The 16,293-nt window shown below is 47.5% G+C and overlaps 1 protein-coding gene across 4 annotated transcripts; it reads left to right on the top strand.

The window, feature by feature from the left end:
• The first annotated feature begins 442 nt into the window (after positions 1-442).
• Positions 443-15,703, top strand: spire2 (spire-type actin nucleation factor 2). 4 transcript variants are annotated; one of them, XR_009527295.1, is made up of 16 exons: positions 443-1,021; positions 3,976-4,019; positions 4,694-5,146; positions 5,377-5,457; positions 5,982-6,146; positions 6,522-6,608; positions 6,967-7,084; positions 7,833-7,999; positions 9,140-9,368; positions 11,678-11,796; positions 11,960-12,097; positions 12,218-12,285; positions 12,435-12,462; positions 12,649-12,676; positions 13,101-13,198; positions 14,834-14,971. XR_009527295.1 is itself a non-coding variant. In XM_060061090.1 (15 exons), exons 1-15 carry the CDS (start codon positions 724-726, stop codon positions 15,159-15,161), a joined length of 2,388 nt encoding a protein of 795 aa, XP_059917073.1. In that variant the 5' UTR covers positions 443-723; the 3' UTR covers positions 15,162-15,703. The 4 variants fall into 4 exon arrangements, 3 of the variants coding, with proteins under 3 accessions (XP_059917073.1, XP_059917072.1, XP_059917074.1); XM_060061090.1 differs by lacking the exon at positions 12,649-12,676 and having other exon boundaries at positions 7,000-7,084; positions 14,834-15,703; XM_060061089.1 differs by lacking the exon at positions 12,649-12,676 and having other exon boundaries at positions 14,834-15,703.
• Positions 15,704-16,293: the final 590 nt, after the last annotated feature.

The raw sequence follows: 16,293 nt of genomic DNA, 5'->3' as shown, positions 1-16,293 counted from the left end.
GGCAACGCGACAAGCCCTTAAAAGCACTATGCAGTTGCGCTATTAATCTCCTAATTGCAGACAACTCCGGAAAAGTGATTTTTACAAAATGTATGTTTTCTTGCACATTTATATTTTAGACTGTTAATATCATTCTGACCCTGTTTCAAACTTGAAATGGCCACTGATGTAGGCCTATTTGTAGGCTACATTAATTAATGAGTGACCTAACACGTGTGAAGCCTGATTATCATCAATATTTAATTATGATTAAAAGTGTGATCAATAAGAACATTCAATATTTTTTTTAATGGCCGGGGATTGCCGGGATTAGCTAATATTGGTGCGTTAATTCCAAACCGGTAGCTCATTGAAAAACCATATCTTGTCACCGTGATCATTATGACGAAGTGACTGAATCGATTTTCAACAAGTTTGCCTCCCCCATCCCGTTCTGTAATGCGTAGGTCTACCAGAGGGTGGATTGCGCCAGCGTGGAAGGGGATTGAACTACCCCCCGCCTCCTTCCCAACTCATCTGACGCTGATTGGCACCGCTGCAGCAAACTCACCTTCTCGTCGTTGTGATAGCATAACCGGCGGGCAGCTGCGGTGCTTGCCCCTCGACACCGCCTCGATAACTGCCGAGCGCTAGTAGATACATCTGCATGGGCCGGGGTGATTGAGCCTATATGGCTGCGAAGTAACCTTACGCGTGAGGAATGGGTTAATCAGTGTCACAGCCATGGCAAGATCAACAAACAGAGGCATCACGGATGGGGATCCGCGGGTGTCCGTGTCCACGGGAAGCGGAGAGGCGCGAGACCTCACCGACCTCCGGGAACTGTCTCTCGAGGAGGTGCTGAAGTCCTACGAGCAGCCGATCAACGAGGAGCAGGCCTGGGCTGTGTGCTACCAGTGCTGCGGAGGAGCGAGGGCGCCGCACCCGGCGACTGGTCCACTTTACCAAGTGAAAGACCCGTCCTCTATTCTCCTCCACAGAGACGGGACAGTGTCGCTCCAGCAGCAGCCCTGCAGCAGTGGTAGGGAGAGCTGTCTTTAATTTAGGCTACCTTTGTCGGGGATTTGAATGTCATTGAGGCCTGTATCCATTCCTCACTTAGTTCCAGTGTCTAAAACATACCTCCGCTCATCGTGTCATCAAGTTGATGGTAGGTTTGGATGTAAACAAACGGCCTAACATCCATTCACGTGATGGCCACTGTTTTCATTGTCATTCCCTGTTACTGTTTAGGCTCGTACTAAGATTCATTATTCAGTGAAGAGCATATCTTCTTCTTCATTTTTATTCTAACTCACTGATATTGAATAGCCACTCCGCTGAAGCTATATCGAAATTCACATGCAGTTCTCCATGTTGTGCACAAAAATTGCAGCAGGGTAAATGTTAACAACTGGGTCGTTTTATTGACAATGTAATGGAGATTTTTGACCCAAAGTTTCAAATCTGGGAGGCTTTCTGCATCTGTCTACATGGCTTTATGCAGCCAAAACTGACGACAGATTGCAGGAAAAAAGCAGGACATAATTAGTTATTATTATACAAATACAGGTCAGTATTGCTCTAAAGGTTTCTCAACATGGCTAGTGAGGAAGTCAACTTGTTAATGAATGAGCATCCGGATACAACAATTTTAAGTAGTTAAGTATTGTCTTAAACAGAACGTAGAGTTGGAGCCTGCCTTCACCCTCAAGTTGCATGTCTCTAAATAGCATTTCCTGATTAGTTGGAGAACCATGAAGTTGCTTGAGGATGCACAGTGTTTCTGAAGCTCATGAATAGATGCATGACTAAGAAAATCACAGTGAAGCAAATGGATATCGGAGATGAGTTTTCTCAGAAGGGTGGCTGGCGTCTCCTTTAGGGATAGGGTGAGAAGCTCAGCCATCCGTGAGGAACTCGGATTAGAGCCGCTGCTCCTTTACTTAGAAAGGAGTCAGCTGAGGTGGTTCGGGCATCTGGTAAGGATGGCCACTGGGCGCCTCCCTTGGGAGGTGTTTCAGGCACGTCCAGTGGGGAGGAGACCTCGGGGAAGACCCAGGACTAGGTGGAGAGATTATATCTCAACACTGGCCTGGGAACGCCTTGGGATTCCCCCGTCAGAGCTGGTCAATGTGGCCCGGGACAGGGAAGTCTGGGGCCCCCTGCTTGAGCTGCTCCCCCCGCGACCCGACCCCGGATAAGCGGATGACGATGAGAGATGAGGGAGAGAAATGGATATCCAATAGTGCCATAAATGTACAGTAAAACCTTCATACTCTGCAGCGCCGGTATCACATCACAAGATACATGTGCTCATTCCTGCTATGTTGTTTGCTCTAATTTGTACCAAATAGCTTCATTAAATTGAACTTTGAACCAGTTTTTGTGAAGGAGTTAAGGAGATAAACTTTCTTTGGTATCTTTAGTTGATAACACTTAACTGCCATTGATAAGCTTTTGTGGGACATAGGGTTAAGCATGATGTCATTGTGTGTGTGTGTGTGTGTGTGTGTGTGTGTGTGTGTGTGTGTGTGTGTGTGTGTGTGTGTGTGTGTGTGTGTGTGTGTGTGTGTGTGTGTGTGTGTGTGTGTGTGTGTGTGTGTGTGTGTGACTTAACCATTGTCAAGGTGGGACTATCTAGATTTTGACACTGTCAAGGTTATGCTGCAACACAGAAATATTTACCCTTATTTCCTTCTATTTATTCCGTTTTGGGCACCATTTTAGCTTCATTGTGGACACAGAATGTGACTCAAGTGCCTAAAAAGTGATGTGTGCGTGCATTAGTATTCATAACAGATCATCTTGAGAAGACCTCATGGCTGGTTGCAGGCACACCATCTCCCTTTGTGTGTTCTTCACTGTCCAGTAACCGTGGCAACTATAACTGCTGTCGTTTGGATACAGCACAAGTGAGGCAATTTCTGCTGACCTGCTGACAGTTCTTGGAATGAATGATGCTCTTGGTGTCTGTCATTTTGCTCCTGCTCTGGGGGGGTGGGTGGTGTGTGTGTGTGTGTGTGTGTGTGTGTGTGTGTGTGTGTGTGTGTGTGTGTGTGTGTGTGTGTGTGTGTGTGTGTGTGTGTGTGTGTGTGTGTGTGTGTGTGTGTGTGTGTGTGTGTGTGTGTGTGTCAGTTGGCGGCTTTGTTGTATAGGAGACCTGCCTCTCATGTACAACAAAGGCCTGTGTGTGCGTTCTGCAGTTAGCACTGCTCTCATCACTCTGTAGACCTGGTCGGATGCTTCTACAGACGCATCTCTGTGCCCCGCTTTGGTATTCCATTCTTATGGGCCGTTTCCTTTTCTTTTTCCCATTATCCTTTTGTCCTGTGGAAACTATTTATATCCTGGCAACAAACGTATTTGCATGTGAACAAATAACTAGCCTTTCACGACAACTTCCCCAATTTGTCCTCTATGCTCTGCATGTTCCTTTGAATCCCAACAGAAAAAACACTTATGTTACACTTTCTTTTTCTTTTTTATGCTCAGATTTCATTCCCTTTCTCTATAACCTCTCCACCTCCTCTATGTTGTTGTTTCTTCCAGCCAGTCTCTGTCCGGCCGTGTTCGTCTCTTGTTTCCCTGCAGCGAGAGCTGCTGAATGAGGAGTTTCAGGTCCCAGGGGTGTCGGTTCCGACATCTGATCTCAGAGAGAGTTTTAACTTTCTGTATTTCACACACACACACACACACACACACACACACACACACACACACACACACACACACACACACACACACACACACACACACACACACACACACACACACACACACACACACACACACACACACACACACACACAGTAGCGCTGGGTTTGAGGGTGGTGTTAACACTGGCTGCATCCTGGTCCCTACGTGGTCATGAAGCACCAGGCTTTCTTATCCTCAGTTCTGACCCATTCATCATGATGACTCGGTGTCGGGTTCTTCATGTGATCAATGTTTTCAGGTGAATGTCACTGACCGTCTCCTCTGCTGTCTGTGCAGATGACACGGACAGACCTTCTCCTCCAGTGATTGCCGAGCGACAGGTGAGTTTAGGGAAACACAAGGTCGTCATCGCACTCACTTATATTCGGGGTGTAGAAACTATCACTGCCCCTCAGAAGAGATTAAATGGTTTAAAGTGTAATGATGGGGGGGGGGGGGGGGGAGTGGAAGTATAAAGAAATTAAAAAAATCTTTAATCTATCTTATCTTAAACATTTGACATGGACTGTCCTTAAGATTTACATCGTAGTTTATTTTGATGACTGTTTTGTAGCAATAGGTGTAATATACTACAAAGTATATACTAATATACTTTGTAGCAAAGTATATACTAAGATACTTTGTAGCAAATATAACATGGAATACGTTTTATGAAATAAAGCCTCTAATAGCTAATCCTTTTGACATTTAAACATTTAATAAAAAAGTGTGTTTTATAAATTGTAAACAGAATTCACAATGCATCTTATGAAACCATCTGTGACTCCTTCATTATATTGCGACAGGCACTATAATTCATTATTATCTTGGCGGACACAGCTCCGATCTTTATAGCTCTCTAGTTTCTTCCTCTGCGTCCATGGCCAATCAGATATGCTTGTCAAACACACCGTCCCATCTTCAAACTTTAAAGGGACAACAACTATGCCTAAATCGGAACCAAAACTTGCCCTAACCAACCCCCCCTCTCCCTCCCTCACGGCACCCCCTCCAGCTGGTGCGCTCCATGGGCGTGGCCATCTACCAGGCTCTGGACTGGGGCCTGGACGACAGCGAGGAGCAGGAGCTCAGCCCGCAGCTGGAGAGCCTTCTGGAGCGCATGGCGTGCGGCGACGGGGAGGCTGACTCCCTCGCTGGCGGCGGCGGCGGCGGCGGTGCGGACCGCGACGGCTGCGTCAACGGCACCGCTGACGAGGGCTACAGCGGGCAGGAGGATGAGGAGCAAGAGGAGGAGGAAGAGGAGGAGGAAGAGGAGGGCGTTGACGAAGGGGTGCTGGGGAGGAGGAGGAGGCCGGTGTACACGTTGGCGAAGGTGAAGGCGCTGTGCGCGTCTCGGCTGGCCAACCCCGCTCAGGCCGTCGAGCACTACCCGGCGGTCTGCAGGGCCCTGTTTGTGGAGACCCTGGAGCTGCAGACGTTCCTCACCAAGATACAAGACGCCAAGGAGGTGGGCTGTAGCCTCTTCTGCTCGTGCTGCCTGTGTCTCCAGAGGTTAAGGGGCCGTCTGCTCTCCCGTAAAGTCTGGTTAGCATAGCAACGCTTTTATGAGAAAGCCCTGGGCCTAATGAATAACAGTTTTCTGTTGTGTTGAAGGGCTTTGAGCGCAGCTGTTGCTGATGCTGCAGAGCTCAGGGGGGGAAGGGGAAATTACATTTTGGTTTGTGTTCCCTTCTGCAGATGCTGAACGAAATCCGAAAAGATGAAATTCCAGAAGACTCGTCGACCGCTGAGCTCGGTGCTTTGAAGCACACAGACTGGGTGTGTGTGTGTGTGTCTGCACATTTATTTTCTGTCGTGTTCGGCCAATCACCGCATTAGGGGTATGTTGTTCACCCTTAGCTATCCTGCCCATGTGAAACAAATTGGGTCTTGGTGCAAGAATGCAGGCAGTTTGATGTTGGAGCTGAAGAGAAACACTTTCAGCTATCTTTTACAAAAACTCAGTTGTTCCTATTTTATATTGTTGTATTCTTTTAGGTTAGGACCCTTTTTCCATATAATAGTCTTTCCATCTATTTGATAGACTTGGTGGACAGGCATGCCAGGTATCCAACACCCTTCAAAACTCATGTTGACACAGTGTGCCCAGGTCACCTTTTTAACCTGTAAGGTAAAGTTAGTGTACTGCTTTGTATTCATCAGGCTTTCCTTTAATGGTCCGTGTGTCCGTGTGTGTGTGTGTGTGTGTGTGTGTGTGTGTGTGTGTGTGTGTGTGTGTGTGTGTGTGTGTGTGTGTGTGTGTGTGTGTGTGTGTGTGTGTGTGCGTGTGCGCGCGCGTCTAGGCCCGCCTGTGGGTGCAGCTGATGAAGGACCTGAGGCAGGGTGTGAAGCTGAAGAAGGTGGGGGAGCAGCCCTTCAACCCCCTCCCCACCGAGTTCAGCCTCACCCCCTTCGAGATGCTCATGCAGGACATACGGTCGCGGAAGATCCAGCTACGCAAAGTCATGGTGAGGGTGGCCAACGCGAGTCACTGAACAACAATGTAACCGGCCCACCTCATCAGGGGCCCTTTAGAGCTCACTGCAGCTCCAGGGCAAAAACAACCAACCCTCACCCAAAACAAGACTTTGTGTTGGTTGATTAGGTTAATGGTAAAACACTAAAGAAATCTGCACATTAAAGGAATGTCAAATCATTGAATAATGTATGCAGCAATATCTAGTGTACTTTGCCTGACAACCAACAATAATGTGCTTTTAATATACTGTGCGGCAAGGGCTTTCAGGCCTTTGCTACAAATTGTGCATGCACTGTCTCAAAGCACAGAGCATTTATGGTGTGTCCAAACTGCATTCATCCTCCCGTCCTAATACCATTCCCAGGTGGATGGAGATATCCCCACCAGAGTGAAGAGGAATGCACACGAAATGATCCTGGATTTTATCAGGTCCAGACCTCCCCTCAAACCGGTTAGTCCACATACAAGGTGCACAGAGTACGGCCTGTTCATTTCTTAAAGGGGCTTTATCTTCATCTAACTGTGTCAAATGAGCATAAGAGCGTCGATGCTAATGTGACATGTAACGACCTCAAATCACTCAAGATTTTATTTATTCTGAGAATACTTTTTAAGTCGTCAAGGTGCATGGTCCCCTTCCCTTTCGTGCTAATAATGTTAGCAGTCATCTTTTAGTTTAGGTGCTGTTTGATTTATTGAAGCAAAATCCCTGTCTTTCGTGCCTGGTCCCCCCCCTCCTCTGGTCCTGCTGTCTGTGTTGATGTCTGTATCTGCTGGTGGTCCCCCCACCTCTGGGCGGGGCCCTTCAGGTGTCAGAGCGCAGCCTCCCCCCCCCCCCCCAGGAGCCTGAGTCGCTCCACCAGCGGCTCCTGGCAGGGATCAAGCAGGAGAGGAAGCTCCGGCCGGTGGCCTCCCCGCCCTCCAGATGTAAGGACACACACACACTGACTGACTGACTGACTGACTGACTGACTGGGAGAATGTAAATTGAGAAGCATTAATTGGAGACCAAATGCAACAAAAACACTGCAATTTGAGAATTGAGAGGAACTGTTTCATTTTAGAGGTCTAACTAAAGGGATGGCAGATATTTTTATTGTGTGTGTGTGTGTGTGTGTGTGGATATGAGCCACTCCTATTCCTAATCTCATCAGGATATATAGTTTATGGGTGCAGTTTATGCAAAGGTTTTACTGTCCATGAATGACCTGCCGCTAAAGTGCATTAGTAATGTTTTAGTTTTAGTGTGCCTGGGACGCTGGTGTTGTATTTCATACAATTGATTAGTTATTTACAGACCAAGGGCAATGCTGTTCCTGGTGTGTGTGTGTGTGTGTGTGTGTGTGTGTGTGTGTGTGTGTGTGTGTGTGTGTGTGTGTGTGTGTGTGTGTGTGTGTGTGTGTGTGTGTGTGTGTGTGTGTGTGTGTGTGTGTGTGTGTGTGTGTGTGTGTGTGTGTGTGTGTGTGTGTGTCCTTCTAAAGTAAAGATTCGATGAGTTCACACAAACAGCTATTTTCCCAATGAAATTCCTGGGAGGCCCTTTCGTTCTCTCAATCACTGTTTGAGAAACACAACAAACACTAACTAATAATAACTAATAGTTGGTCATCAATGTCCAAACCTTTCTGATTATTCACATGGCTATTATTGTGGTTTCCCTCCTTCCCCCCCTCAGCATTTGGCTCCATGCCCTGCCTTGCCCTGCCTTGTCCTTGCAACGTGAAGTCTACGTCCTGTATTGACCTGTCTGCGTCGGACGGCGGGCTCCGGGCCCCGCCCAGGCCGCGGGTTCGCCTCAAGGCCCCCACGCTGGCAGAGATGGAGGAGATGAATGTCTGGGAGGTGAGGCGAGGGCATGGAGAGACAATAAAGCAGTCCAAATCTGAGGGATTTGTGGCAGATACTGAGAGGCACTGCCCTCTTAGAGAGTACACAGCCAACATTCAGTACCGTCCTTCCAATATTTCCAATCCGTGATGCAGCATCATTCATTTTCTCTCCCAGCCGACAAGTTATGTATGATAATACAAACAAGCCCAAAAATATATTATCAACTCTGTGTTTTCTTTTCGAGCAATGGAGGAAATGAACAATCATGCAGCAGACTTTGATTGATAGTCAACTGCCAAATATAGTATGGATACGGATCAATATCTAAAAACTTTTATCGACATCACATTATTGACACACTTTTTTTAATGTTTCAATCAAGCGTATACAAAGGAACAGTGTCTTTTTCCATTTTCAAACACGCTTCTGTGTTTTAAGAATACCTCCATGTATATCCTCACACTTTATGTAATTCACATTCAACAGATTAATTAATTCAACATCTATGTCATGAATAGGACACTAGGGGTCACAATGCCTCATAACAACTTCTCATGCAATGTAACTAAGCTTAGCAGAGGGAAAGTTACTCATTGACTGACTAACTAAATCACTATTGTTGTGCGAGAAAGACTAGTATGGAAGGCAAAAGGTGGTCTACACAAGCTACTAGGTCGACCTACTCTTGTTTCCCTCTTGCTTTCTCCCTTCCTTTTGATTCTCACCTGTATCCTTCAATTCTTTGACTTCCTCTTCTCTCCCCTCTGACCCTGCCTGCCCGTGTACACGTCCGCTTTGTTCTACTCTGCTCACCTCACTCCACTCCCCTCACCCTACACCCCTCTCCTACTGCTATCCTCTCCTCACCTTGCCCTCCACTCCTTACCCAACTCTCCTCACCCTACCCTCCTCTCCTTTTCGCTGAACCTCCTCTTCTCCCCCTACTCTCGTCTCCCTTTCTCTCCACTCCTTTTCTTTTCTCTCCTCTCCAAACCCGACCTTACTCTCCTTTTACTCCCCCTTCCTCTCCTTTTCTCCTCTCCTCACAACACGCTTCTTTCCTTTCTACTCACCTCTCCCCCTACCCCCTGACCCCCATCCACCTCACCTCACCCCTCCTCACCCCTCCTCTCCTCTCCTCTCGGTCTGGAGGAGGAGGGCTCCCCGGAGGGAGGGGAGATGCGGAGGGCCGAGAGCTTCCCCTTACCTCTGAAGCGAGACCGCTCCTTCTCAGAGCACGACCTGGCGGAGCTGCGGGGCGACATGCTGCCCCCCCTCGCCGGCTCCCCGCGGCTGGGGGGCGAGGCGGCGGTCAGGCTGAGGGGAGAAAGACCCCGGTCCCAGACCATGACGGGGGCCTTCCCACCGCCAGTATACCGAGGTCAGTATGGGACTAGTTGGATTATTATTATTACTGATTACTTGTAGCTATATATTTCAGTTGTAAAAAAGATTCGCTATATGCGATTGTATTGTGTATATTGCGCCACAAACAATCTGAAAATAACTTTTTTTATTTTATCCCAAAAATAAATGTTATGGTGCATTTACCACTTCTGTCACTAGATGGCGACTGACTTCAACCTTTTCGTTGCTAAGTCACGCCCACCTCATGCGTCAAGCCTTGATGAAAAATGCGTGTGTCGTCAGTCAACGGAGCCACAATTACATAGTTTAAATTTTAATAATTGCTGGTAGGGTTTACCTAATTAAAATATGCTGTTCGAAATCAGCTAATGTGTCATTTGAAGATAGTAATGCTAGATAACTTGTTTATAGTGTGACTAAATGAGGGAATGCCAGATAACTGGTTTATAGTGTCTTAATGAGGGAGCAGAATGAATGATGACAGTGTTTGAGCAACTCTGTGCATTCATTATGTATGAGTACCTGCCCAATAGTCTGTTTCAGTCTGTTTTGATTTCCTGTACATACAGTTGAACCATGACATTTTTAAACCAATATATTTCCTGAAATCATTGTTATTTTTATTAAGCTGTTTACTCCCATGCGACTTATTCAATTTCCGTGACGCAGGAGGTGGGCGGTACATAGGCACCGTGTAGCCGCGTGTTTGTCAACCCTCAACCTTGATGAAGGTTGACCTTTTAATTGTAAAGGTTAAATTGACTGTAATGTGCACAGTATTGTATTCGATCACTCCTCCATATTCAATAAGAACTCCATGCAGACGTCCTCTTCTGTATATCCTCCCTGATCCCGGGGGTCAACCTCAAATCCAGCATTAACGGAAATTTGATAACCGTTATCTAGCTTGGTGAGTGGTGAATGAGGAGTCCATGTGGTTTGATGACATGAAAAATACAGTATGTCAGTCCATTACGGGGGAACTTCCTACAACACATCATGTTCACGCGGGGGGTGAGGGGGATAACATGTGCTGCGTAATTCAATCTGCAGTGTTTCCATGGCTTGTAATCAACTTGAAAAGATGTGCTGATAGACAAACAGTGAGCCACTACGGTACACCGATGGATGCTAATGCATTCGAATAACTCAGTAGTAACAATTTATCGAAAAGCCAGTTTTTTTTCCATGTATGTGGCCTTTTACAACATGTGTAGGCCTATTGTAGTCCAAAAGATAAGATAAGACGGTGGTCTACTTTATTTATCCCAGACAGAGTTGTATCTCTTCCTAACCAATTTTGCTGTTATTTTGATGTATTCTGCTTATGGTCAGGTCATGATATGTATTGACCAAAAGTGGCAATTGAGAGCGTTCACCAGCTGAAGAAGATCTTTTTATCATTTGGTTTAAGTGCTGAAACTGTTGAATATCACACTTTCAGCTTGCGTGACCAAAGAGGCCACCTCAATCTCGGCTCCTGTGCGTGCACTTTTTTACAGTTGCATAATTTAGAAGCTCAGGCAGACTTTCCACCACCCACACACACGCCTCCAGTCAGGTTGCCTGCTTAATTTATCATGACCTCCGACCAAGAAGCTCTTTTGAAACAAGGGCCCATTAGCGTGCATAGACCTCTAGCTGTGATGTTCTAAGGTACTGATGTCTGAGGCACGTCACCGCAATCAATTGGATAACAGATGGGGACATTGTAGCTGTGCTCTCCAGGGGGGGGGGGGGGGCTTTGCATGAAAGACAACTCATGTCTTATGCATGGACCGGTCTCTCTCGGTTGGTCCTTCATCTCGGACTGATTTTGTTATTGTTTTTTTCATTTTTAATGTTTGTATTTATCCCTTGCATCCTTTTTCGAAAAAAATCTATTTCATGTTCTCTATCTCCTCTACCTCCCCTGGTACCTTGTTCTCCTTTCCTGCACCCCCTCACTCACAACGTTCACACGCATCCCGTCATAGGACTTGTGTCCATGCATCTCCATCCCTCCTCTCTGTCCCTCTATCTGTCCATCCATCTAACTCCATCTGGGCGGCGTGTGGCTGAGGAGGTAGGGCAGGTTAACTGGTACCTTGAAGGTTGCTAGTTCGATCCCCGGCTCCTCCTAGCCGAGGGTTGAGGTGTCCCTGAGCGAGATGCCTCACCCTGGCTGCTCCCGACGAGCTGGCTGTTGCCCTGCATGGTGGATACCGCCCTTGGTGTGTGAATGGGTGAATGTTAGGCAATATTGGAAAGAGCTTTGAATGTTCCCTGGTTATAAAATGGCTATATAAATGCAATCCTTTGACCATCTCTGTGTGCCTCCAGCGTCGTACCAAGCCTCCTGGACGCCCTCCTCCCCCGCCCGACTGTCCCTCAGCTCGGTGGACGAGGTCACAGAAACCTCAGAAGCCCCGCCCACAATTGACAAGAAGAGACAGTGGATGGTAAGTAATTATAAAAATAACAATAAGACCTATTGTTGCTATAACATTTGCAGCAACACTTGGGATTTAGAGTGTAAACGCGTGGGGCTTTATATGGTAATAATAACCACATAACCTGGGATTTACTCTTTCCCCCTTGGGGTCCATGTCCTTCCCCATCTAGGAGGAGTTCAGCCACCCAGTGGAGAGTCTTGCCTTGACGGTGGAGGAGGTGATCAATGTGCGCCGGGTTCTAGTGAAGGCAGAAATGGAGAAGTTCTATCAGACTAAAGAGCTCTACAACAACCTGAAGAAGGGCAAGGTACTGGGATAGCAGCGTTCGGGTAATGCTTATACCCTACAATATGGATTTAGATGGACCACTTTAAGTGTGTGTGTGTGTGTGTGTGTGTGTGTGTGTGTGTGTGTGTGTGTGTCCCAGGTTTGCTGCTGCTGTAAAGTGAAGTTTCCTCTCTTCTCGTGGCCGTCCAATTGCTTACTCTGTAAAAGGTTTTGCCCATGCATTCTACAAGTTCATAATTGAATTGTCAATGTGTGTCACTTTATACACCTGTATAAAGTGGTCTGTCATATTCTATCTATTTCTTTTTTTTAACGTACCAGTTCATGTATCATATTAATGCTGTCTTTCCCTGCAGGTCGGTCTGTGCCTCCTGTAGTGCAAAGGTAAGTGGAATCCCTTGATCTGCATTGGCCCCCTGTTACCTTAGGCCTCGTGGCCTGGCTTCGGGACACTTCCAATATGACTCAGTCAAAACCAATATTAACCTGGGCCCATTGTGCATTTATTGTTCATATTAAGCTTGTGGTTTAATGGAGGCTAATGCTTTTGATTTGTTGCCCTACCCCCAGGCCGTGTGGATGTGTGGTTCTGTGCTATGTAGGTTGGAGATTTTGGGACTTGACTTGTGTGGTTCCCAATTGTGTTTGCTGTGATTTTTGTGTGTGTGTGTGTGTGTTGCAATGAACTGACCAGTTTATCTCCTTACCGTATTACCTATTTATAACTTTTTGAAACTTGTTTGTTGTTCTGTGTGTGTTAGTGTTGTGATTGGAATGGCCGTACCTCTGAGAATGGATTAATTTGTGACGCCTGACGTTTTTGCCTGCTCATCAACCTGTTGGTTAATGGATGTTGATTTTGTTACAGTCATGCCAATGAACTGCTCCATGCATCAAACTAGTTATACATGTTGCCCTTTCTACAGTGCTTGTCATTCCTTTCTCTCTATTCCCTTAACCTCTGTGCAGTTGTATGTCTCTTCACATGTCCCTGACCCTCTGACCTCTTCTCTCCGTAACAGATGAAGATCCCATCTAAGAAGATGGCACACATCCCTGTCTATACCTTGGGCTTCTACAGCAGCCCAAAGAGCCATGGCCACAAAAGCCAAGTATACAAGTAAGTCGATGATGTTGTGCTTCAAGAGGCCAACAGTCTTAGCCTGGCTCCGCCCGCCTAAGTACTTCCGCTCAATTTTCATTTCCCTTCAGTACTACGTCTGGGTTTGCGGTATATTCGCGGGTTTTCTCCGTCCAAATTTTGTGCGTCCAATCAGCAAACAGAGGGAGTGGCTGAGAACAATGGCGTTAAAGTCATCTCTCGTTGACGGACATCTTCACGCACGGTGTTTGGTTTGTTTACAGCCTGCGCGCAACGTGATTCCCGGCCGGTCCGGGCGCATGACATATGTCACGACCAAATGTTACAGGCACTGGGCAGATCCAATAGTTTTAAACTTCAACAGACACCCGCCTTCAAGTGTGTTAACGTTTGTCAATGGAGAGAGGCCAGACTCTCTGTGCAAATGAAATGAAGTACGAGAGTCGGGTAGGACCAGGCTACAACAGTCTCCCCAGACGTGTGTGAATCCAGACAGAGGCGGTGACTATCATTAGTTATTGATACAGACTAGAAGGGGGCGGGCCTTAGATCGGCTCCATTAAGCTATCTATCTCCTCCCCCAAAGCATGTCTTTACCCTATCCAGTGTGTTCTTTATCCAAACGGTGTGTGCACATAGGCAGGATAAGGCCGCAAGTTAAATCAATTTCCTTCCTTCTCTCTCTTGCCTTGTTTCTTACAACCTGCTTAAACTCTAAATATACTAGCCTCTGCCTACTTCATCCAATGGGAGATCACATAATCAAGCCAACGGCTGTTGTATTTTCTCCACCGTTCTGTCTCTCTCTCAGATGATTACGAAAGAGCAGCCTCTCTTCCGAGACCTCTAAGTAGCCATTATGTGATAATTATCCCACCATCGTTAATATCGTCCCTCATTCTGTGTGGCTTTCACAGGAGAGGTGGCGGTGAGGGAGAGGCAGCGAGAAACACAAACACTTGGCATCCCTATGGGATCAGAAATGTTCATGAATATATTTTAATCAGTGAATCTGACAATCATATTTTTTTGTTAATCACTATGGTTAAAACCTCATCTCACGGCTTCTGTTTGTTTTGAATGATTTAGTGTGACAATGAGCTTGCAATTTCATTGTGCTTTGAAAGTAGAGAAGTTGATGTTGGATTTTGTTACAACCAGACCCGGTAACAGGGGTTTTCGATGATCAAACCGCAACATATTAAGATCTTTATGTTTCCCCTTATCCGTTTTTGGAGGGGTGAAACCAAGGATACATTGTTTTTTTCCATATGTAATTTTCAAGTGAATGCATGGGTATTACTTGAAAAATATTGATCCTTATTCTTGAATCATATTCACTTCCAGGGAGCGCAGTGGGTAACTTACAATGAACTCGGTTCATTGTAAGTTTTGCTGATAATGATCCATGGCCTTGTGCTACATGGTGGAGAACGGTAGTGACGGCTGGTTTAACCTGTGCCACATTGAATGCTCAATGTGCGACAGGTATGCAGCCTCACCCAGCGCCAGTCCAATCAGTCTGAATCGGGTGGCTGGTGGGCGGCTGCTTAAACCAGCCATCATCCGAACACAATCCCACAGCTGCAATGTGCCACAAAGACCGCAGAAAGTGCCTCGATCATTCCTGACCCCGACCTCCCCGACCCCCAGGTCCCTACGCAGCCTCACGCGCCGCTCGGTCGAGGAGGAGTTCCCCCACCTGTACGCGCACGGCTGCACGCTGCGCGACGTGTGCGCCGAGTGCACCAAGTTCGTGGCGGACGTCATCTCGTCCAGCCGCCGCAGCCTGGACCTCCTCAACACGCCCAAGCGGGAGAGCCGGCCCGCCGCCCGCCCGCCCCAGGCCGCTCCCTTGCCTCGCCCGCTGTCGGCGCCATGTCCCTGGGGCGCCCCGTCGCAGCCTCCCCCCCCCAGTGCCTCACGGAGGCAGCCGCTAGCCCGGGCCGACGCCACCCTCCCCAACAGGGCGGGAAAGTGATCGGAGAGCGTACCGTTACACTGTTTGATTGAATGAGCTAGCCCCGCCCCCTCTGCCGCCACCACGCGCTCCCCCGGCAACCCCTTCCTCCCGATACGCGAATCCAGCACCAGTGTTGGAGCCCCCGACCAACCCCTCCTCTGGACACACACACACACACCGCCAAACGCACACATATACACACAAGCACACATGGCCAAACGCACACACACACACACACACACGGCTGGACGCCGGCCGTGACATGTTGCCTTGATTATGTTGTGAATGTATTATACCCTGAAGCATGGCCAGAGGCACAATCAGTGCAAGCTCATTGGGGACATAGCCTTTCTCGCTTGGAAGGTGGCCTACTTTGCGGGTCAGTAGTGGGTGTGGGGATTGGCCCCACAAGGTGTGGGTGGATGGATGGGAGTGGGGAGTGGCGGTGACCTTGTGAATGTATGGGACATTTTATTGGATCACTGATGTAAATAAAGCTGAGGCGAAACACACCCCTCTCCCGACCCCCCCACCCCCACCCCGACCCTCCCGCCCCTCCCACCCCCCCCCTCCTCGCCTCACCACCCGGATGTCTGCAATCTGCTCAAGGGTTTTGTAAACACTGAGTCAACCTCGACTGCAATAAATAAAAGATCTTATCAACAAACGCCGCCCTCGCTTGTGTCATTCTTTGGGAGCCCGTCATAGAAACACTGTCCTCGCAACCATGGGTCCAAGAAGCCCCATTTCTACACAGTCCACACATCCACGGGAGAGCTGGCCCCCGCTCTGCTCCTCTGGTTGGTCTTGATCAGATCCTGGGGGAGACGGGTTCCATTGATGACAATGGAGCCTCTATCCAAGCCAGAGCCAAGATGCTCCTCATTGTTGGTCTTTAACAGGCTTGGACTTGGAGCCCGGCACGTGGCACTATTTAGTCTCAGAAGTCATACGTCCTTATTAGTCAAAGGACAATCTGTTTTCCCGCCAGAATATATCACTGTTGATTTGATCTGATTTGCTTGTCTATCAACATTACAAGTTACTTTAGCTTTGAAACCATCAGTTCCTTTTGATTGACTGGTAGCAACCCTATACATTATGATAAACACATCTGCAGTTTTGGACAACAATAAAAAAACGATTGGAA

Source organism: Gadus macrocephalus, chromosome 9, assembly GCF_031168955.1.
Source record: "Gadus macrocephalus chromosome 9, ASM3116895v1".
Lineage (NCBI taxonomy): Eukaryota > Metazoa > Chordata > Actinopteri > Gadiformes > Gadidae > Gadus > Gadus macrocephalus.
This window is presented reverse-complemented; position numbering and strand designations above follow the sequence as displayed.

What these genes read in the sequence shown, in the direction of transcription:
- spire2 (XM_060061089.1), top strand. Translation starts at nt 724, where the DNA reads ATGGCAAGATCAACAAACAGAGGCATCACGGATGGGGATCCGCGGGTG. An exon ending in TCCAGCTACGCAAAGTCATG is followed by an intron (nt 6,147 to 6,521) that starts GTGAGGGTGGCC and finishes TACCATTCCCAG; the next exon opens with GTGGATGGAGATATCCCCAC. An exon ending in CACAAAAGCCAAGTATACAA is followed by an intron (nt 13,199 to 14,833) that starts GTAAGTCGATGA and finishes CCCGACCCCCAG; the next exon opens with GTCCCTACGCAGCCTCACGC.